The sequence below is a fragment of the Mustela putorius genome, unplaced genomic scaffold (genome assembly GCF_011764305.1).
Source record: "Mustela putorius furo isolate JIRA1106 unplaced genomic scaffold, ASM1176430v1.1 tig00003845_pilon_pilon_pilon, whole genome shotgun sequence".
Classification (NCBI taxonomy): domain Eukaryota; kingdom Metazoa; phylum Chordata; class Mammalia; order Carnivora; family Mustelidae; genus Mustela; species Mustela putorius.
Window position 1 is genome coordinate 50,000,752 of NW_025421998.1, and position 21,278 is coordinate 50,022,029.

Sequence of the window (21,278 nt, forward strand, 5' to 3'; positions counted from 1 at the left end):
TCACCCATTATTAATCTTTATTCTTTTATGCATGCTGATACATAAATCTATGAAATACCATTTCTAAAGAAAACTGGAAAAAGACTAAGTGACTGTAATTTTAACAGAATATTTTACTTTTCTAATTAAAGGGCCAATTTATTCCTTTTGTCAAGATCTCTAACTTATCTGGTCCATTTTCTGATATAATCTCATAAAAGGCAGCATTCACTTTATTTTCCTTTAGAGAGCTATTTTATATAAACTCTACTTTTGTAAGCTGTGTAAGTCTCTGAAAACTATTACCAATGATGAATTAACATTTCCAAAAGGCAATCATGAAGGTTCCAGAAACTTTTAATTATTTACTTACTTTCTTTTCTTCGTATCTTTTAAGTAATCTTTACACCCAATGTGGGGCTCAACCTCACAACCCCAGATTAAGAGTAGCATGTTTTACCAAGAGGTGCCAGGCACCTCTTATTTATTTTTACTAATTAATTTTTTTCAGTAATCTCTACATCGAATGTGGGATGGTTCCGTTAACTTTTAGAAATATCTTTTGAGACATCTTACAATCTCAAATTATGAGAAATTGTTTAGGGGTGCCTGGGTGGCTCAACTGTCAGCCATCTGCCTTCAGCTCAGGTCATGATCTGATGATCCGAGGGTCCTGAGATCAAGCCCTGCATCAGGTTGCCTGCCCAGTGGGAAGCCTGCTTCTCCTTCTCCCACTCCTCCTGCTTGTATTCCCTCTCTCACGGTCTTTCTCTTCAAGTAAATAAATAAAATCTTTTTTAAAAGGAGGAGGAGGAGGAGGAGGAATTGTTTATTCTTTTAAGATTAGTTTTAGTCTCCAACTTCTTAAAAATTATATTATTTACATAATTCTTTCCTTCAAATTCTCTCTGGCCACAAATGTTCAAATTTAAAAATGTGCTTTGTAAGGAGAAAATTCATAAACAAAACTATGTTTCTCGAAAGTTTCTTTTCAAAGTAAGAAATAAAAAGCACATGGGGAATAACTGTGAATAAATTTAATGCTTCTCATTAGTCAATGCTATTAGTCAGCCTGTCTTAGAAAATTACATTGATCTTCTAATTTGCCTCATGAAAGGGTTTGGTTAGTCAAGATGTAATCATATGACTCAACAATTTCTATACAGGTTCTAGTGAGAGCTCTAAATATTCCAAAATAAGTAGCCATAGCCATGTAATTTCTACCTTAAGACAAGCACCAGCTGTCAAATATGAAGGCTTAAAAGCTACAAAGTCACTGAGGCCATGAATCTTTAAATAAATAAAATGTGGTAATGGACAGAAAGCAAGACAATTAAAGAGCAATTACTGTAGTCAAATGCTATGATTTGTACAATTTCTATAAAAGATCCATATAAAGGAAAGAAGTAAGAACTCTTTACAATGTTATTTAATCTAAACAAAACCATCTTTAGGAAAACTTAAATTACCAACAAAAGAAAACTGATAAAGAATTACCAAGTTACAAGAGAAAAACCTGATTTGCTGAATGCAGGACTCTGTAATTACACACAATCAGATTCAACCATAAAGACAGACCAATCTACAACAAAACATATTTGCTCTTTAAATAATCCTATATGCTTTAAATGATAACCTCATGTAACAAGGCAGATCTTCATTCATGTCTCCTAAGAGTCAGCTTCATCTTCAGGAGCTGCAGTAATATGTGCACCTTCAGCAAGAAGGGCAAAAAGTTTCCCCTCATTAAAACTAATTCTCTGGGGCACCTGGGTGGCTCAGTGGGTTAAAGCCTCTGCCTTCAGCTCAGGTCATGATCTCTGGATCCTGGGATCGAGCCCCGCTTTGGGCTCTCTGCTCAGCAGGGAGCCTGCTTCCTTCTCTCTCTCTCTCTGCCTGCCTCTCTGCCTACTTGTGATCTGTCAAATCAATAAATAAAATCTTAAAAAAAACAAAAAACAAAAAACTAATTCTCTGACAGGGTATGTGCTATGTGCCAGGCACTGTGATAAACACGAGGTACATGATGATGATACAGATAGGGCCTGTGTCCTAATGGGCCTTACAGTATTACCAGGGAGGGGGAAGGCATCAAGTAAGTAAATTATAATATTAAAATATGATATATGCTTTGAAGGAAAAAAAATTATGTACTTACCTACAGTAACAGGGAATTATGAGGGCACTTTAGATTGGGTGGTCAGGGTCAGCATTTCTGAAGAAGTGGGATATGAGGGGTGAATATAACTTAGCCAAGAGAATATGGGGAATCATTTTGACCAGGAAAAAAAAAAAGAGTACGAGGTGGGCCCTACAGTAGGAGAAAATGGCACTTCTGGAGAAGACAGCATAGTTGGAATACAGTGACAGCATGGCACAAAGACCAGAAAGGTAAACAAAGTCCTTGTAAACCTCTGGAAGAACTCGAGATGGAAAATATTTGCTGGATGGTCACAGCCTTTACTAGGATGGAGAGGAGACTAAAAGGCAAGACAGGACATGGAAACAAGAGTAAGATTTCCATTTTGAACATTTAAAGTTTAAAAGGACTGTGAGCCAATTGAATGGCAATTTCAGTGAGCAGCTAGTCAGAGGCAGCTAAAGTTCAGAAGGAAAGTCTGTACGACAGATATAAATTGGAAAGTCACTAGCACTTGGAAAGTACTTAAAGCCACAGGAATGGATGAGCAAAAAAGAGGGCTCAGGCCTAAAGAACTTGTAAATTTGAAATTAAATACAAGAGGAGTTAAAACATGTAAAAATAACTAAAAAGGAGACCAAAGGAAGAGAAAAATCAGGAAAGCAATGACATGGAACGCAAGCAAAGACAAAATTTCAAGAGGGAAAAGTTTGCTAGCCATGTGAAAGTTGCTGAGACACTGCCCAGTAGCAGCTGTCTAGTGAACCAGGTAGACAAAGATTCTGCTGCCAAACAAATACTCAACACAAATGAGTACTGTAACTGATTTAGCAGTGTCTTCTTTCAATGGCAGAGGTGAATCTACAGATAGACGTGTCAGGTATTTACTGCCTTAATAATGACTAGCCCAAATAATTGGTCTTAACAATACATCATTTATCAGGTATTTCCCATTAAAACCAAGCGTTTACTACTCAATTCACAGCACCACTCCCCTACTTAAGTGTACTGAACTCAAGTTAGGTAGGTACTAAGAAATTGTTGGTATTGCTTAAATAATAACATATGAGTATAAAAGCACACCTCAGGAATTGGCATCTATTTTGCTGGATGGCAGACAAAAAGATCCTAACTTTCATTTTCATATAAATTAGACACTTAAAACCCATTCGACCAGCATAAGGGTTGTACCTAACTAGCTAGCATTATCTCAGTCACAACCAGCAATCAAAACAAAAGAGTTATTCCTTTACATCTGTACATAAAATTTTTTTTAAGAAGATTTACTTGTTTGTTTATTTATTTATTTGACACAAAGAGAGAGTACAAGCAGAGGGAGAGGGAGAAGCAGACTCCCTGCTGAGCAGAGAGCCTTATGCAGGACTTGATCCCAGGACCCTGACATCATGACCTGAGCTGAAGGCAGCCCCTTAACTGACTGAGCCACCAAGGTGCCCTGTATATAGAATTTTACTCTGATGTTTATATTGGGGGAATAAAAAGTCCAAGACTACTGTTCTCATCTACTTTAACTCATTATCTAATTATAAGAAGCAGAATCATAGCTGCTTAGTTTTTTTTTTTTTTTTTTGGTAAGTTTCTATCCAAAAGTGTTATTTTAATTAACCTAATTCCAGTAAGTTTATAGGTAAAGCTATATTAAACAAAATTTAAAACGTATCTTTGCTATAACCCAAAATCCCCGTACTGAACTCTAAGTCAAACAGTTCTCAAAGTATTGTCCAGGGATCTCTGGGGGATGGAAGGAGACAAGCACAGAGTGATATTTTCAAAAAGGAACATGATGGTGTGATGATAGAAATCAAGTAATGGAATGTGTACCCAATCTAAAGTGCCCTCATAATTCCCTATTACTGTAGGTAAGTACATAATTTTTTTTCCTTCAAAATTTTGTGTTTCAAAATTTCTTAGTTTTAACTTATATACAGTAAATGTTGATAAATAAAGCCCATGTGAACAAAAGCACTTTGAGGTCCTCAATAATTTTTAAGAATTTAATGGGGTCCTGAAACCAATACTTTGAGAATTACTATACAAAGTTTCTTTATAGCCATTTATTTGATATGAGTTTAAGCTTGCTTACCCTGACAAAGTATCGCATGATCTTGTTCTGGAAATCTCCAGGAGGTAGCAATAAATATAATAAGACCTCACACAAATCCCTTAGGAATCCTAGAAATGAAAAAGCTAGCTATAATAACATTAGAAAATAAAATCTCCACCGATTTGTGATTAAAAAAACACATAAAGGCATAAATAAGTAGTTTCCCAATTATAGCAGCTTATTATTTTAATAATTAATTAGTACAAATCAGTATTGATTAAATTTTTTCATTATTCTCTAAACAGTAACGATTCACTAATCAAACTAATTTTTTTTTTATTCTGCTCAGTTTTACTGTGTTTTTGAATCACTGAGAAACTTCAATTATCAAAGTGTTTCGCCCCAAAACAGTTATGGTTGTACCAAGTACTCTACACTTCTACTACACATTACCTTTGTGTACTTACAAGCTATTTGCATATTTTAAAATATACTTGTAATTCTTCTTTCAAGAAAGAACCTCCACTATCCTGGTAGGTAATAAGGAAAGAAAAAGAATATGCTCTTCTACTTTACTACTTCCTTGATTTACATGAAAGTACTACAAATCACTGTATTTCTTATACTTAGCTATTATTTCATGCCAGTGTTAATGAAATGACAATTAAAAATTCAACAGTAGTGTAAATATAAAGAAAAGAAGAAAAAGGAGAGTAAGCGCACAATTTAAAACTTGAAGAAAACAATTTCCACAACTAGAACAACTTCTCTGTTGTACATATGCTGACACTTGCTGGGAACAGAATTATATAGCTGATCCTGTTAATCCAAAATGCACCAAGTAGCAAAGACTCTTTCTGAGAGGCTACAAAACTAGGAAAAGATAACCTCCTCAGTGAAAGCTTATCCAGTCTAACCTCTCACAAAGAAAAGACAAGTCCATTCTACCCCATAAAATGTATTTGAAATCATTATACTCATTCTCTTAGAAAATATTTTAGGGTAATAGGTATACTCTTGAAGTAGAATTGATAAATTCAAGGAGAAGATAAATTACTATATATCCTAAAAAGTAAATTTAGTTATAAATTGTTTGTGCCTGCTCTATTTTAAAAGAAGAGAAGTAATCTTTAATTACCATCTTTAAATTTTAAAGATGACTTTTAAAAACAGAGAAAAAAATCTGAAAACTACTTTTAAGAGTTAAAAATTAAGATGACTAGTGACAGTGTCTATACTATGCTACCCATCCTGTAAGAATAATTTCACCCTTTACCCATATTTTGTTCCCTGGCTCTGCTAACTTGTCTCTAACCAATATAAACGGTTACTATTCTCCAAAGAGTTAAACTGAGAAGAAAACCTTCTTCATCTTTGGGAGAAGTGCACACTAGATCACGGCAAACATCCTTCTCCATTTCAACTTCAACTTCAAAGAAAGTATCCACCAGATCTTCTGCTGTACCTGCACAAAGAAAAGAATAAAACATAAAGAATGATAAAGACATATTTTAAATAAAGCCTAATTTTCAAAGGGAATAAAGGTATTACCTTTTGCTTGATCATCTTTCTCTGTTATCTTCTGTTGAGCCTTTCTGAATACTCGTAGGTGTGTGCCAAAATCATCTACAATACGTGTAGTAAAATAAGGTTGCCAGTCTATTTCTTTTGACCTTATAAAAAACACATTAGATAAAAGCATTATATAATTTTTTTAATCAAAAAGTTAAAGTAAGTTAATTTTAATGACTAATTAAACAACGCCATTACCAGAGAGATTGAATTTATTTACACTAAGATTTTGTTTACTTAATTTCTATTACATCTCAGTCTTCCCTTTCACAAGACCCAAGGTATATCAAATCTACTTGGCCAAGTCTTTGAACAATATTATTTTAAGTATTTTATGTGCCAAGGCTTTAAAATACTACGTAAGTGCTTAAAATACAAAGAAAAAAACTTTTTTCCAGTTCAATCTAAAATTCTGACCCCAAGTATATCATGTATTTCTCAGCCAGACAGAACATATTAGGGATTCCAAATGGTTTTCCTTGCTTTTCGAAGAGCATTTGAGACACTTCTTGGTTCTTTCTGAACCCTTTCTGAATGCTCTACATTCTTCTTAGTTATACAGCCCAATTCTGAACCAAATACCTTTGGTATGAGTCTGCAAACAGTGGTTTCTGTTTGCAGATACGAGCACTTGAACACTTGACCATTTGGAATAATAGGTCTTAAAGAATGATGCAAAATACCACAATACTCATGAAAAAGGTGATTATTAATTTTATTAAGTTACCTATTACTCTACCTTAAAAGTAACAAACCTCAAGAAACACTGCTAATTTAGTCCATCCCGTGAAATAGTAACAAATAAAACAGATAAGCCAAAAGCAGTATACACCTCTCCTTGGATTGATATTTTTAAATAAGTTTTTTTTTTTTTTTTGGTGAATTTTCCTTAAATTAGCACTCAAATTAATTTACCTTTTTAGGAACATACCAAATAGATAAAAGAATCTATTTATTCATGAAGATGCTGGGCAGCAGAGGAGCAAAGAAAAAGTATACTATAATTCACTGTTATTTACCCAAACATATATAATAAAAAAGCTAGTGAAGAAATTAACTTGATTACTGTCTCATTTTGAGAGAAAACGTAAAGGTGTTAATGGCTTTGAGGAATATAACAGATGCCTATTTTCAAAAACATAAGTTATTAACACTCATCTTTTTTTAAATACACAACTATAATTTTGTTACACATGTGGGAAGAAAGACTAAATTATTAAGTACATGAACACAGAAACAAATTAACATTAAAAAGGTAACCTGTACTCAGGAACCTGAGAAGGGGTTAACATTACTTAAAATACTACAAGAGCCATCATACATAAGCATATATTAACTTTGGTAACAATACTTGGACTCAACATAAAACCAAAAAGAAAATTTAAACCTAGCAGTCTCTAGAGTCTCCTTTTCACTTATTAAAAACAAAAAACAAAAAACCACAATCTGTATAAGCATCTTTCAAAAGTTTTTACATGAATTATTGGTAAAAAAAAAATCATCCACATCTAAAAATTTTATAACAGAATTTAGTTGGTACAGGCCATTGCTCATTTTATCCATAAAAGGTTCATTCTAACAAATTTAGAAGAAAGCTGAATATATAATCTTTCAAATTATATGTTTTGTTTCATGGTATAATGTTATTTATATAATTTATTGAAGTTTTCAAACAAAATAAAATTTACTAATTTTAGAAGGCATTTTAAACCCATCTCAACTCATTACAGACGATATAACATTGACAATAAGTGAAAATACATAAAATTTATTTTAAATTTAAAATAGGGATTTCTACAGATATGTTTGAGGGTAGAAAAAACCAGGAACAGTATTCTGTATTTCCACCTAAGATCATTATTTTCCCTTTGCTTGACTCACTTCCACTGAATAATGTGCAAATTTAATATAAGTCTCAACTCAAAGGAACTTTTTTAGGTTAGGAAGGTTAAGAACAACAGTAGTACATTGCTTCCCTTTGTAAATCAGGAAAACATCTACTAACAATTTCTGGTGGTATCTGTCTTAACAAAATTTGAAAATATTCTCATGACAGTGTACTTTCTAAAATTAGACTGTACTGACAAACACGTACTAAATGGAACATGAATATAAAAAGCAATTAAAAAGTCATTCAATTTACCTAATAGCCATACTTTCTTCTATTAATCCATATGTAGTTTTCTAGTAGAGCTCTTAGTATCAATTATTCTTAAATTATGCCTCTAGTCAAGACTTTTTTTTAAAAAAAGATTTATCTATTTATTTATTTGAGAAAGAGAGAGAGAGAGAACATGCTAGCTAGTAAGGGTAAGGAAGAGGGGGAGAGAGAATCAAAACCAGCCTCCACATCCAGTGCAGAGCTAAAGGCAGGACCCACTCTCATGACCTTAGCCGAAATCAAGAGTGGGATGCTCAACTAACTGAGCCATCCAAGTACCCTTATGGTCAAGGCTCTTTTTCACTTTGTTTAAAGTATTCCCCTAAATGATTCCTATTCTAATAAAAGCACCTAGATTATTACAATAAATCCTATTACCTACACTTTCATATCATTACTATTATAAGCTTTCCTTTCCTGAACTTAAATAGAGAAGATTATTTCCTATATGACAAGAGAATCAGTAATATATTCAACCTTACCTTGAAAACATAAAATTCATAGTAGGCCCCTAAAGCTTATGTATCTTGATAGAACAGTTTCAAGAATTACAGAAGTTAACTACGGATGCGAACAAGTAAGGAAGTTTTATTAAAGTACAAGAGCAAAAACCAAACAAGTATACCTCTCTGAACATATTTTTCCATGCCTTTATCTCAATCCCTAATGCCAGCATTCTATTACTTTAAATGGTCTTTTACTTTAAATGGTCTCCCACATCCACCTTTGTCTCCTCTCCATTCTGTTTTCCACAGAGCAACCAGAGTGATTTTTTAAATATACAAATATGACAGTACAAAATAAGAAATTCAAAAACTGTTCAGTAACTCCCCATCAATTTTCAGGCTAAGCATGACTACTTTCTCTAAGATCTTGCATACCCAGGAGGACTATGCTTACTTCCGCATCACCATCTCTTCCACCTTCTTTCCTTTCTGTTCCACTGACTTATAGGCTTTAATTCCATTTCTCAAATATATCTCTTATCTCAGAGCCTTTGGACAGCCTAATCCCTCTGCCAAGTTTGCTCACCCCTGCCCACTCTTCACATACTTCCCTGCTCTCCCCCACATTGACTTGTCAATTCCCACTTCAGAATTCATCTAAAATATCTATTCCACATGGCAGCCTTCAATGCCCCTCAGCTTTCTCTCTCTCTGCCATATTCCTTCAGCCTAGGTATGGATCTCCAGTTATACATTCCCATGGCACCAAATTTGTCACATTTCACAGCACTTTCAACCTATAGTTAAATAATTTAACTGGTGAGATAAATTCAACTACTCAACTGCTGATAAAAATCTCAGGAAGCAAGAGACTCGTTTTATTCCGCAGTGGTATCTCCCGTGGCTAAATAATGTATTGAACATTGGAGACACTCGATACATAGTGATTTACTGATTCCTTTTTCAGGGTCAAAACACTGTTAATAGGTGCCTCCCGGAGAAAGGCAACATGAGGTGCTTATGACGGACTCTTTACTCCTTAACGTTCTGAAACAGAACATAAAGTGAGGAGCTCCTTTTGCCTTTCTAAATCCTTAAACTATATAATGCTAATATCAAAAAAATCCAATGAATATTCCAAACACGTGGGCTGACAATGAGATTATATAAATTGCTTCACTGGTTCCATCAATGGAATGAGCAATGTACAACTCATCACCAGTAATGCAAAAAATACACCAAAATCAATTAAGGATTTCTGTAAAAGAGCACTGGATTGGCATATATATGTCTCTATTTCAAGTAAAACATTCACCATTTCATTTGTTGTGAAATTCAGCAAATCACCTCACTTCCCAGGGTTTGTTCTCTTTAAGGACACTTAGAACTTTAAGAATCCATGATTATAGTACCTGAACACCCATCTAAGCATGTGTAATACACACACACACACACACACAGAGTATGTGGGAAATTGGTAAATGGTGAGTAAATCAAAATATCTGATCAAAAGAGAGAGTCATGAATATATTTCATTTTAACTTAAATTATATAAATCTTTCAATATAAGACTAAGACCTTTTATTTCACTAAGGTTTTGCCAAGAGATATTAATGTGGTTTTTGTCTTTAATAAAACATTACAACACTGCAACAGTTATAGTATCCAGTTTCTTCTGGGAGCGGCAGGCCCTTACATTCCCCCTTCTCTTTGGAGATTAGTCAAATCCCTGACTTTTCAGATAGTCATGACAACTAATGACACTTCTGAACAACTCTGAATGCAGAGTCTTAATGAATCTTAATCTTAATGAATGTCTCTGAAATGGGAGAAAGAAAGGATGTAGGAATGAGCAAAAGGAGGAAATGAGCATGGTATATGCAAGGGTCACCATGAGTAGACTTGCCTGACTAGAGAAGTGGGTAGCTGGATTTGGCAGTAAACGTAATCTCCACATTCTTGGCAGAATACTTTCCTGGAAAAGGTATTTTCTATCAAAATGATACAAAAAAACCCTGATTTTCCCCACATGAACAATCCTATAATAAATGTTACGTTCCTGATGCCACACTATATTTTCTCAGAAATGACTACTAAGACCTTATTTGAAAACAATAAAAAGGGGACTATATATTGCATAGTGTGTATATATGTCTTCTATGAAAAAAACAAAAAAAGAAAAAAAAATTGGCTTTTTTTTTTAAATCTTTAGTAAAATTCCTAGTTTTTCTGTATAGATTTTAACAAGCAAGCATCTTTGAGAAGATTTTAAGGAGAGTTTTATTTGAGGAGAGGGCTTTTGATCAACTGATCCACAGATATTTTTTGCTGATAGCAGGTGGTATCCTAAAGAAGAATCCCTTCTTCCTTGAGCCACCGAATCAGGCAGTAACTTACCCTCATAATTCCCTTTTAGAAAGGATATACTCTTTATAATACATAAACCTTTACTTGTTTCCATCCTTCAGGAGCCCTTGAAGGAATACTTTGCTATCATGCCAAAAACTTCAGCCTGAAATTCAATTTTGAGCAGATTCTTAAGGCACACAATTGTAAACTTGCTTCTAAACCCATTAAAAGAATTGCCCTTCTTCCAATCTCCATTTATTCATAATACATGTTACCATAACCACTTCACTACAGCACCTTTGTTTCCCTTTTAAAATTACTTTAAAAAAATCAAATTATAAGGTTAAGTATAAAAGAAGGTAACATTTTTTGACAACATTCCTGAACTTACATGAAATTTATTGTTGCTCTCTACCATAATCCTCAAATATATGTAGAAAATTCCTCTTTTACAAGAACTAAATTAGCAATCACAAGGAATTGCTGTTCCCTTCATTGGCTGCTCCTCTTCACAGCTGGAGGGGGAGAAAAAGTGGGAGAGCAAAATGTGCACATCTCTTTTCTAGTTCCACCTTCAGTGACTTCCTGACAATAGTTGAAAATCAACCATGGTGGGGAAATTTAAAGTAGACTTCTAAAACTACAAATATATTGTTTTCCACATTCTGTAAAGAATAGCAGTCATCCGGATAATCAAATAAAAATTTCTAAGTTTTCACTGATAGAAGACTTAACCATCAAAAAAAGATTAGTCTACTGAATGTCCTTTATGTCTGAAATTAAGCATTCTTTCTGACCACATAGAAATATAAAGAGGTATAAAAACTTTATTATGATCCTATTCTAAGATTCCTACTAGCAAAATAATAGAAAAGTACTTTAATTCCTAAGTAAATTAAATCTAATTACCAACATTAGACACTATAAAAAATAACTCCCCAAATGGTATTCAAAATGTAAGGTTTTACGGAATATATGAGCCCATGTTTTCACGACAGGGTATGACTGGCAAAACAAAAACAAACCAAGATTAGTACTGACCTCACCAGGGAGTCTTAGTATTTTAGAACTTCAACAGATTTGAAATAATTACAAGTTGCGATCATTACAGCTCCAGACTTAAATTACTTATTCTAGATTATATAGCTAGTGAGATCAAGGTTTTGTTTAAAAAAATAAATCAGGGTTCTTAATTTTCAATTCAGTGTTTTCTTTACCTTAATAGGAACGCAAAACTTCCTGACTCTTAAAGTTACAAACAAACTGGAAGAAATGGAGAAAAATCTTAGGTATGCAGTTTTACATAACCACATTAAAGGAAATGGTATTTCGTGAAATGTATCACTACATAAGAAGTCTAGTTCTACGTCCTGTGTCCCAATGCTTCAAAGATGTTAAAGATTCAGATATTCTAAAGGATGTGGATCTCTGAATATAATGAAGAACTTAGAGAAACACCTGTGAAGCACACTCACCTATTTTAGAGCTTGAGTGTAAAGAACACAGAGCTGGAAGTCTTAAACAGGAAAGGAAAAAAATAAATAACCTGGGGCTAGGTGTGCATCCTCCTAGGTATAATGATAAGTATGAAAAAAATTAATGCTGTTAACTATTTTAATAAACAAGATTTCTAGTAAAATGTACCTGACGAATGAAACATTCCTAGATTTAGTAGTGAAATATATTAAAATTCTGTGGGAAAAAAGTAACATGTAAATCATAAACAGGAACACAACAAGAATTTATTGACTACTCACTAACTTGTCATGTACAAAACACTATATTAAGCATTATTTTCCAGATCACTTTCTGAAGACATAAAGGAACAGTGACTGCCTATACAAAACACATCATCTATAGTTGTAAAAAAAAATTATTCTTATATGTTCCTAAGAATGTAAAAAATGGAGAAACAGGAAAATTTAGTTTAAAAAAAGCCATCCTAGAGATCTTTATTGCTCATTAGCAAATGCTTCTGTCTATCTGTGGCTATAAAAGTAATACATTCTCATTTCGTGAAGTGTAATTTCCTTCTTTTGATTTTCAGCATCAGTTATAATCAGCCATAAATCCACAATCTAAAGATCAGTTAATATTTTAGTGTATTTCCTATCAGTCTCTTTCCTATGCATGCATATTGACAGTTTTTTACACAGCCAAAATCATATACTATATTACATGATTTTTATTCTAAAATATTTCCTATTTGTTTAGCAACACTTCCTAAATATTTTATTTTTTTAAGATTTTTTTTAAATTTATTTATTTGACAGGCAGAGATCACAAGCAGGCAGAGAGTCAGATGGGGGTGGGGGGGAGTAGGCTCCCTGCTGAGCAGAGAGCCTGATGCGGGGCCAATCCCAGGACCAGGACCATGACCTGAGCCGAAGGCAGAGGCTTTAACCCACTGAGATACTCAGGCGCCCCAACAACACTTCCTAAATATTTTAATAACTACAAAACTATTTCGGGGTTCAGAAAATTTCTCTCTAATGGGCCAAAGAGCAACTATTTCAGGCTTTGCAGACGACACTGTCTAGGGTCACAACTAGTCAATTCTACCGCTGTAGTACAAAAGCAGCCATGGACAAAATGCAAACAAATCAGTGTGACTGTCCAGTAAAATTGTATTTTCAAAACCTGACTATAGCACACTCCATTTAATATTAAAATTACAAATAACCTAATTTAAAAATGGGAAAAAGATCTGAAAACACATGCTCTAAAGAAGCTATACAAATGACTTGTAAGCATATGAAAAGATGCTCGATATCATTACCTATCAGGAAGATGCAAATCAAAACCATAATGAAATATTACTTCACACCTACTAGGATGCTATAATCTAAAAGAGACAAAATCATGGGCACCTGGCTGGTTCAGTCAGTAGAACATGTGACTCTCAATCTCAAAGTCGTGAGTTCAAGCCCCACATGGGTTACAGAGAGTACTTAAATAAATAAAACTTGAAGAAAAAAACAACATGCAGCAAGTATAAGCAAGGATATGGAGAAAATGGAACCCTCATACAGTGCTGTTGAGAATATGCAGCCACTTTGGAAAACAATTTGCACTTCCTCAAAGGTCAAAGAGTTACCACATGATGCCTGGCTAGCTCAGTCGGTAGAGCATGAGACTCTTAAAGAGTTACCACATGATATAGGAATTCTACTCCTATATATCCAAGAGAAATGAAAACACATGTCCACAGTAAAACCTGTATATGAATGTTCATAGTAGCATTCTTCATAATATCCAGAAAGTAGAAACAATCCCTATGTCCACATGTCCATGGATAAACAAAATGTAGTTTATGCCTATACAGTGAAATATTATTCAGCATTAGGAAAGAATAAGTAATAACATTTGCTACAACATGGATAAACCTTGAAAACATTGTACTAAGTGAAAGATGCCAGTCATAAAAGAACACAGACGGTATTATTCCCCTCATATAAAATGTCCAAAATTGGCAAAACCGGAGAGAAATAAAGTAGATAAGTGGCTGACTAGAGCTAGAAACTTTGGGGGGAATGAAGGGAGTGAATGAAAGTGGATACAAGGTTTCTTGTGGAATCATTCAAATGTTCTTAAATTGATTGTGATGAAGGGTATGCAGCTCTATAAATATATTAAAAGCCACTAACTTTAAGTGGGTAAACTGTGTGCTATGTGAATTATATAATAATATACAATATATACAATAATAATATACAATTAACAAACCCCTTATCTATTCTACACATGCAAAAACATTAACTTACTGCCCCTTCTTTTAAATACTTAATGGCTCCTAATTATTTTTGCTAATTGTAGTAAATATGACAATAATTACCTTTCTAGTTAAAGTCAGTTTTAAGCTAAGTTTTCAAAAGGCAAAGAATGTAAAATGGCAAAAGAACTTTACTGTTGCAAATATCCATTATTTGAGTCATGCCTGCCTTTTGGACAAGTCTAAACACATGATCTATTAGTTCTACAGCAAAATGGTTAGTGAGAAAAATGGTTAAATTTTCAAAACATATCCCCCCTTGTTCCAGAAAGAATACTATCATTAGTATTACAACCACTGAATCCTGGAATCTGCCTACCCGTACCTTCTCCTGCCATGGGAAAACCCTTTAGGAAGAATACAGTGGCATTAGAATATATCTACTTTTTGCTAATCTTGGGGTAAAGGGGAACAGAGAGCAACAGCTGCCACATTTCACATCTCTTAAAGCAATAAGGTTCCTTGATCACTTGTATCTCCTTACTGCTTCTACCATACTAACCTTATTCCCCTTCTCAGAACCTCATGAAGGACATCCCTCTGTCTATCCCACTATTCATTCTTGAAGACCAGTTTTTTTGTTGTTTTTGTTTTTGTTTTTTTAAGATTTTATTTATTTATTTGACAGAGATCACAAGTTAGGCAGAGAAGCAGGCAGAGAGAGAGGAGGAAGCAGGCTCCCCGATGAGCAGAAAGCCCGATGTGGGGCTCGATCCCAGGACCCTGGGATCATGACCTGAGCCGAAGGCAGAGGCTTTAACCCACTGAGCCACCCAGGCGCCCCTTGAAGACCAGTTTTAACCTCAATCCACATGAGGTCTTCATCAGTTACTCTGGTTCATTCTACCTCTAGATAAAAACCTCTCTCAGTATCACACAAATGACTACTTTCTCTCCACTGTATGTGTTTTAACACTGTCTCTACCTGCTCCTTCCCCCACAAACAAAACAAACTAAGACAAGGTCAAAGAAACTGTGTGTATATATCCTAGGAAGGTAATAAATAACAAGAAATAACAGTAACAACCAAGTTAACACTCACTCATTTGCTATGTACCAAATCCTGTAGTGTTAGACATGCACTACTCCTCTAGATTAACATTACAAGAGCCCAATGGAAGAATTATCCCATTTTACTGATGGAGAGACTGAGACACAGAAAGACATGTAACTCGCTCAATATACCACTTATTGGTTAACAAATACTTCAGGAAATGCTTTTTGGACATCATCTCATTTAACTCTCACAAGTTTGCTACAAGTATTACTATTGTTATTTTATACATGTTAAGAAATTTTAAGTATAATGTAACTCAATGGTACAGGTAGAATTATAATACAATCTCCCAGGACTCAGTCTTGTATATAATATCTTATTTGAAGGAGAAATAAAATACACAGGCTATCTCAGATTCAATCCCTAAAGCTCCAGCCTAGTTCACAGCCAGCCTCTACCACAGGGAAGTCAAGAGTGCTCTATGAAGGTTTCCATCCCCGAACTGCTACTAGAGTAACAGGTACTAATGTTAACACAAGGTGTTATCATTATAAGTACTCTCTGACATGTGATGTCATTTAACCCTGATAATCTGATAAGTAGATATGGGCTATCACCAGACTCTTAAGAATTTATGTGTTTTGCCCATTCAAGACCATACAGCTTAATAAATAAAAGCACTAAAGCTCAAAAGTGAGGACTTCAGACTAAGTATATCCTTCCCTCCTGTTATGTCTCAAAATTAGCATTTCATTTTATGCTGATACTCTGTGACTGCTTCCTCATTATCATTTTAAGCCTGAAAACAGCCTCAAAAGCAACTTTGTTATTATCAAACTCAATGAATGAGTAAACTAAGGCTCAAAAGAAGCTGATAAACTTGTCCAAAATCTTAAGGCAAATGAGAAAGCAAAGATATAAATTCAGTTCAGTTGAGGATGGAAGAAACTCGACTCTTCCTGCAATCACCTAAATATTCAGCTTGATAGCATACAATATTACAAAACAGGGAAAAACCAAAAACAAAACAATTTACTACATGAAGTGTAAAGAAAAAGTGATTTGGGGGAATCAAAAACAGGGAACGCACTGTTATGAAAGGTTAAAAAAAAAAAAGTGGGGAAACTAAGGTGAAAAATCAGATCATAATATATCTGGTATAGAATGGAGGAAAGAACACTAAACTGCTAAGAATAATCTGACTCTAATTCTTACTCTGCCTCAATTCACCGGATAATTTTGCACTGACCATTTAATCTTTCTGGACCTTAGCTTCCTCATCTCTTGTGAAATTATAAATGTCAGAGGACATTAAAAACCTAAATTTCTAAATTCCCTCATAGTTTTCAGAACATTTTCACAATTCTTATTTTCATTACATTCCAGTGATCAGAAATTTTGTTTTTTTCACTGGAGTATCTGCAGCATCTGGTTGGTACAAAGGAAGCACAAAATATTAGTTGAATGGATAGATGAATCTGATACCAACAATAACCCTGTGAGGAACACAGAACAGGGCAGATATTACTATGCTTATATCACATATGAGCAAAACCAAGATTCAAAAAGTTCAAAATACACGCTCGTAGTTCCATAGCTAAGTAGTAGAGCAGGATGCAAACTGAAGCCTCCCAATTACTAGTTCAAAGTTCTTTCCAGGTTTAAAATCTGTTATATTTCAATATATACTTAGGCAGTCAAACATATCTATAATGAACCCCTAATCCCACCTTCCCAAAGGAGGAAAAAAACAGTCATTAGGATGATGTTACTATAAAAAGTAGCAAATGACTGACTCAGAAGAGGACTGAATGAATACCTAACACTCAATAATGTTATATATATGAAATAAAGGAGATAAAGTCCTATTTTTGAAGTTTGATTATTCTTTATTTTCTGTGTTCCACAGCGACTTTACACTTGTAATTAAGGCTGGCTACTCCATAAACGTCTGCTATTAGTACTAAAGGAGAAGGCGCTCAAATCTACCTCTACAAGGTTATTAATCAAACCATAAATATTACTGCAGGCCTCCGTAATGACCTGAGGTTGAGGAACTAACCTCCTACTCCAAAGCTTAGAATTAACTGAGTTACAGATGAAAAGTCCTGACAGGGCAGCCTGAGCTGGAAACATCTACGTGCACAGAGATAAAAATGCAATAAAAGCCCCAGGGCAAAGCTCTATTCTCCAAGATTGTCAAAAGTACAAGATTGTATTTCAAGAACCTAAGTAGGGAAGAAAAGAGGCTCGGCTGAAAAATAACAAAGTCAGATTTAAAAATGTTCTCATGGCCATGGCATGCAGCTTCCTGCCTTGAGGCTATAGGCTAGGAAGAAAATCTTTTAATTTAAAAAAAAAAAAATCAAATTCAAATAAACATAAAATCCTTTCTTTCAAAAATAAGTCACTTCTGTATATGAAATGGTCACCCAAAAAAATCAAGAGGTTTAAATACAATAATATAGACCAAAATATTTTTGTCACAGAGGAGGCAGTATGTAAGTGGGTTTTTTAAATGGGTTTTTTAAAGTATGAATTTTAGTATATCTCACAAAAATTTCTTAAAGCAAACTCATAAAAATATACTCCCTTCTGAAAATAAATAAACTGAATATTCTCCAGTGATTTATGCTTCTTTGGTTTCCTCTCCACTGAGACTTCTATAAGGTATGTGCTAAAAGTAAAAGAGTAATTTTACTGAAACTATTTCCATGGCACTCAAATAAAACAAAGTATCTGGGTAAGAGATTTAAAAAAAAGTATTCTCAATAAGTGAGTTGAAAGTCACATGACTAGACCCTGAGGAAGACACTGACATTCAGACTGAGAGAACAGGGTTTAATAAAGATAAACATTCTGTAAATGTAAAGGTTAAATCTAAAGAAGTACAGGTTTTTAGAGCTCTAGTTCTATAATCTGTTATCTCACAATCATCTACTGTTCTACTCACCTTTAGTAATTATTACTAATTAATAATTTCCCCCTCCAACTTAAAAGTCATTTTCTTTACTGGTATAAACAATATTATTTAACTTTTTCTGGATCAGTGACCTTACCTAGTAGCAAACTGAATGAGTGCATTTTGAAGAGTCTGCCTAATTTCAAGAAGAAAAGACTCATCATCACTTAGTGTATAATACCAATACTGGACATAATCCCTCAAGGAAAACTGGATAACCTAAAACAAAAATATTGGGAAAAAACACAACTTTTTAGGATTTAAAAAGTTATGAGCAGCAAACTAAAACCTAAAAGGATTATTTACCAATTTATATATACTCTTTACATACTAAATTGTGGTACCAAAAAAACTGCCTTTATTACAAAAGGATCAATATGCTAAAAAACCATTTCAAAAAATTTTAAATTATTTTGGTGTCCCAAATCGCCCATTACCCAAGTTCACTTAAATCTAATACCTTTGATACTGCCAACAGCATCAACAAAATTGATTTAATACAATCAGTCAATACAGCAAGTGATACAATTTGATGTATATTACTTTTGAAAATCAGTTAAACGAAGTATGGGTTTAACTATAAAAGAAATGTTAGAATTTTAAAGAACACATTATAATAATCATATAATCAAACATCAATGAAAAATATCTGGAGAGTAATTTTTTTAATTCTAATTTTTTAATATTTTTGAAACAAATCAGGTATAACCATTTTAAAAACTATAGTACAAATTGTCTGATTTGCCAAAACACTAAGCCTATTCATCAGCTAAAGAGCATTTTAACTTTAAAATAATTAGAAACATTATCAAATATGTCAGAGAAAACTTTTCTATTAAATGCAAGTTCGAACAAAAGGCTTTAATACTATATAAACCACTTCATTATAAATGATTTCATAAATAAGGCAGCTTCTTTAAGTACAGAATCCAAGAACAGCATTATAATGACTTTCCAGCATATTACATAAATAGCAAAAATTATTTCCTAGTATTTTCAAAAGAAATACACCTTACAACACAAGATAAGGAATCCAAATACCACATACGAAAACTCACTTGCTGGAGAGGTTCATCAATAATATTGGCACCTGTCAATCTTCTATCAATCTTTATAGTCCTGGCTTCTCGTTTCATTTCTTCTAAGCACTTAAAGGAAATCACAACATTTTACTGCAAAGTTCTCTGATTTAAAGTCTGTATATTTACTTCTAACTTGCAACTTCCCTGCCATCTTCAAGTCAGGCAATAACCTTATTTCTCAAGGCTCTGTACAAAACCAAACATTTTCTAAAGTTAACACAGCTAGACACCCAGGGGAAAAAAAAAAAAGCCTATTGTTATCCTCAAAAATTTCATAAAATCGGCATTATTATTTAGAATGAAAAAAAAAAAAACAAAAAATGTAAGATACAATGTTGCTGTATTTCAGTGAAACTTAAAAACCATAAATTAGTGTTTCAGGTGAATCAAATTAATAGTTGTCTTTATTAAAACTCTCCTCCTCTTCTCCCTTCCCCCTCCCAGCCCATAACAGTATACAAAGTGCCAAATAAATATATTTTAATTAATTTTATTTAGGGATAATTTTTAGCAACAAAAGAAAATAAATTTCTCTATTTCTCTGTAGTGTTCAGTAAATTCAGTGGCCTGGAAATAATGTGAAAAGTAGTGGGACATTCTTCAGTTAAAAAAAATAAATAAATACAAACAAAAAACAAAAATAAAACAAAAAAAACAAAGCATGAATACATATATAAAACATACCCTTCAAATTATAACATGCAACTTCCAAGGACAGGGTGAAATTCTTTTATTTCAGCAATATAAAGCTATACTATATATATTTCTATCTCTGCATTTCCTACATCTTAGCACATAATGAACAAGTTATTAACTGTAAAGTTAAGATACTGGCATCAACTCCAGATCACTTTGTCTCTCTTCACACAAGATGAAACAAACCATCCCAATACCACAAGAACTGAAGACAATGCAAGTATGAAGCCTACCTACAGTACTAAATTCCAATTTTACAGATTATGATATTAAAAAATGGAAAAAATATCAACACTCAAGATGATATAAATATAATTGGGCCTAAATTATTAAAATTATAGATACTGAATAGCCTAACTGAAAGCTGTATTTTTCAAGTCAGTTAAAAAATAATATCCATTTTCTTTTCTCTGGTTTCTTTGCAATTTATTTCATTCCATATTTTTGAAATCCTATGTCACAATAGTAGGAAGAGGCCCCAAATTTCTATCTTTTCCTAAAATTTGCCTTTCCACTCTGAACATCTAACACTACAAGTTTTCAAAGTAATCTTCTAAGATACATTTTCTAAGCATGATTAGAAAGTGTCCCATAAGTTTATAGTGAGCATTAGTGACATGTAGGAACATATGCCAAGCCATATACAGATGATCACATTACCATCATTTCACAGAACAAGACTGTGAGGTTTTACCTTCCTTTACCCTATTTACCTTAGGAATCCCAGTTGACGTTGGAGGAAGAAATGAGTGTTCACACTGTTCTAGGTACTTCTCTGAGTTTGTTTTTCCAAAGAGGAGAGTAACCACAAAGCCCCTAGGGAAGAAAAAACTCAATTACAGAAACAAAAACAAAATTCTGTTATAACTTAACATATCTATTAACCAAAGATATTTTTCAGATTTAATAGATGGTTTATCACTCACTAAAAAATCAGTTTTTACTTTGGCAAAGCAAGTAATTGACAGTTTGTTATGTTCTGAAGTTTAAAACAACTATAAGCATTTTGTGAATTTATACAAGAATGCCTTTCAAAGTTTTTATATAAATATATTCC

At 33.5% G+C, this 21,278-nt stretch overlaps 1 protein-coding gene across 6 annotated transcripts in view; it reads right to left on the minus strand.

Moving 5' to 3' along the window:
• SNX13 (sorting nexin 13) overlaps positions 1-21,278 on the minus strand; it is a 126,855-nt gene that overhangs the window by 58,233 nt on the left and 47,344 nt on the right. For 4 of the 6 annotated variants that reach the window (XR_006601338.1, XM_045062747.1, XM_045062748.1 and 1 more), the window contains exons 3-8: positions 20,935-21,052; positions 19,502-19,591; positions 18,541-18,662; positions 5,736-5,857; positions 5,548-5,649; positions 4,224-4,312 (exon numbers count right to left, since the gene is read on the minus strand). Coding sequence is in view for 5 of the 6 variants with exons in the window: in XM_045062747.1 (XP_044918682.1) it covers positions 4,224-4,312; positions 5,548-5,649; positions 5,736-5,857; positions 18,541-18,662; positions 19,502-19,591; positions 20,935-21,052 (643 nt within the window). In the remaining variant the exon portion in view is untranslated. The remainder of the gene's footprint in view (positions 1-4,223; positions 4,313-5,547; positions 5,650-5,735; positions 5,858-18,540; positions 18,663-19,501; positions 19,592-20,934; positions 21,053-21,278) is intronic. The other 2 variants (XM_004743388.3, XM_004743387.3) reach the window with 1 other exon arrangement.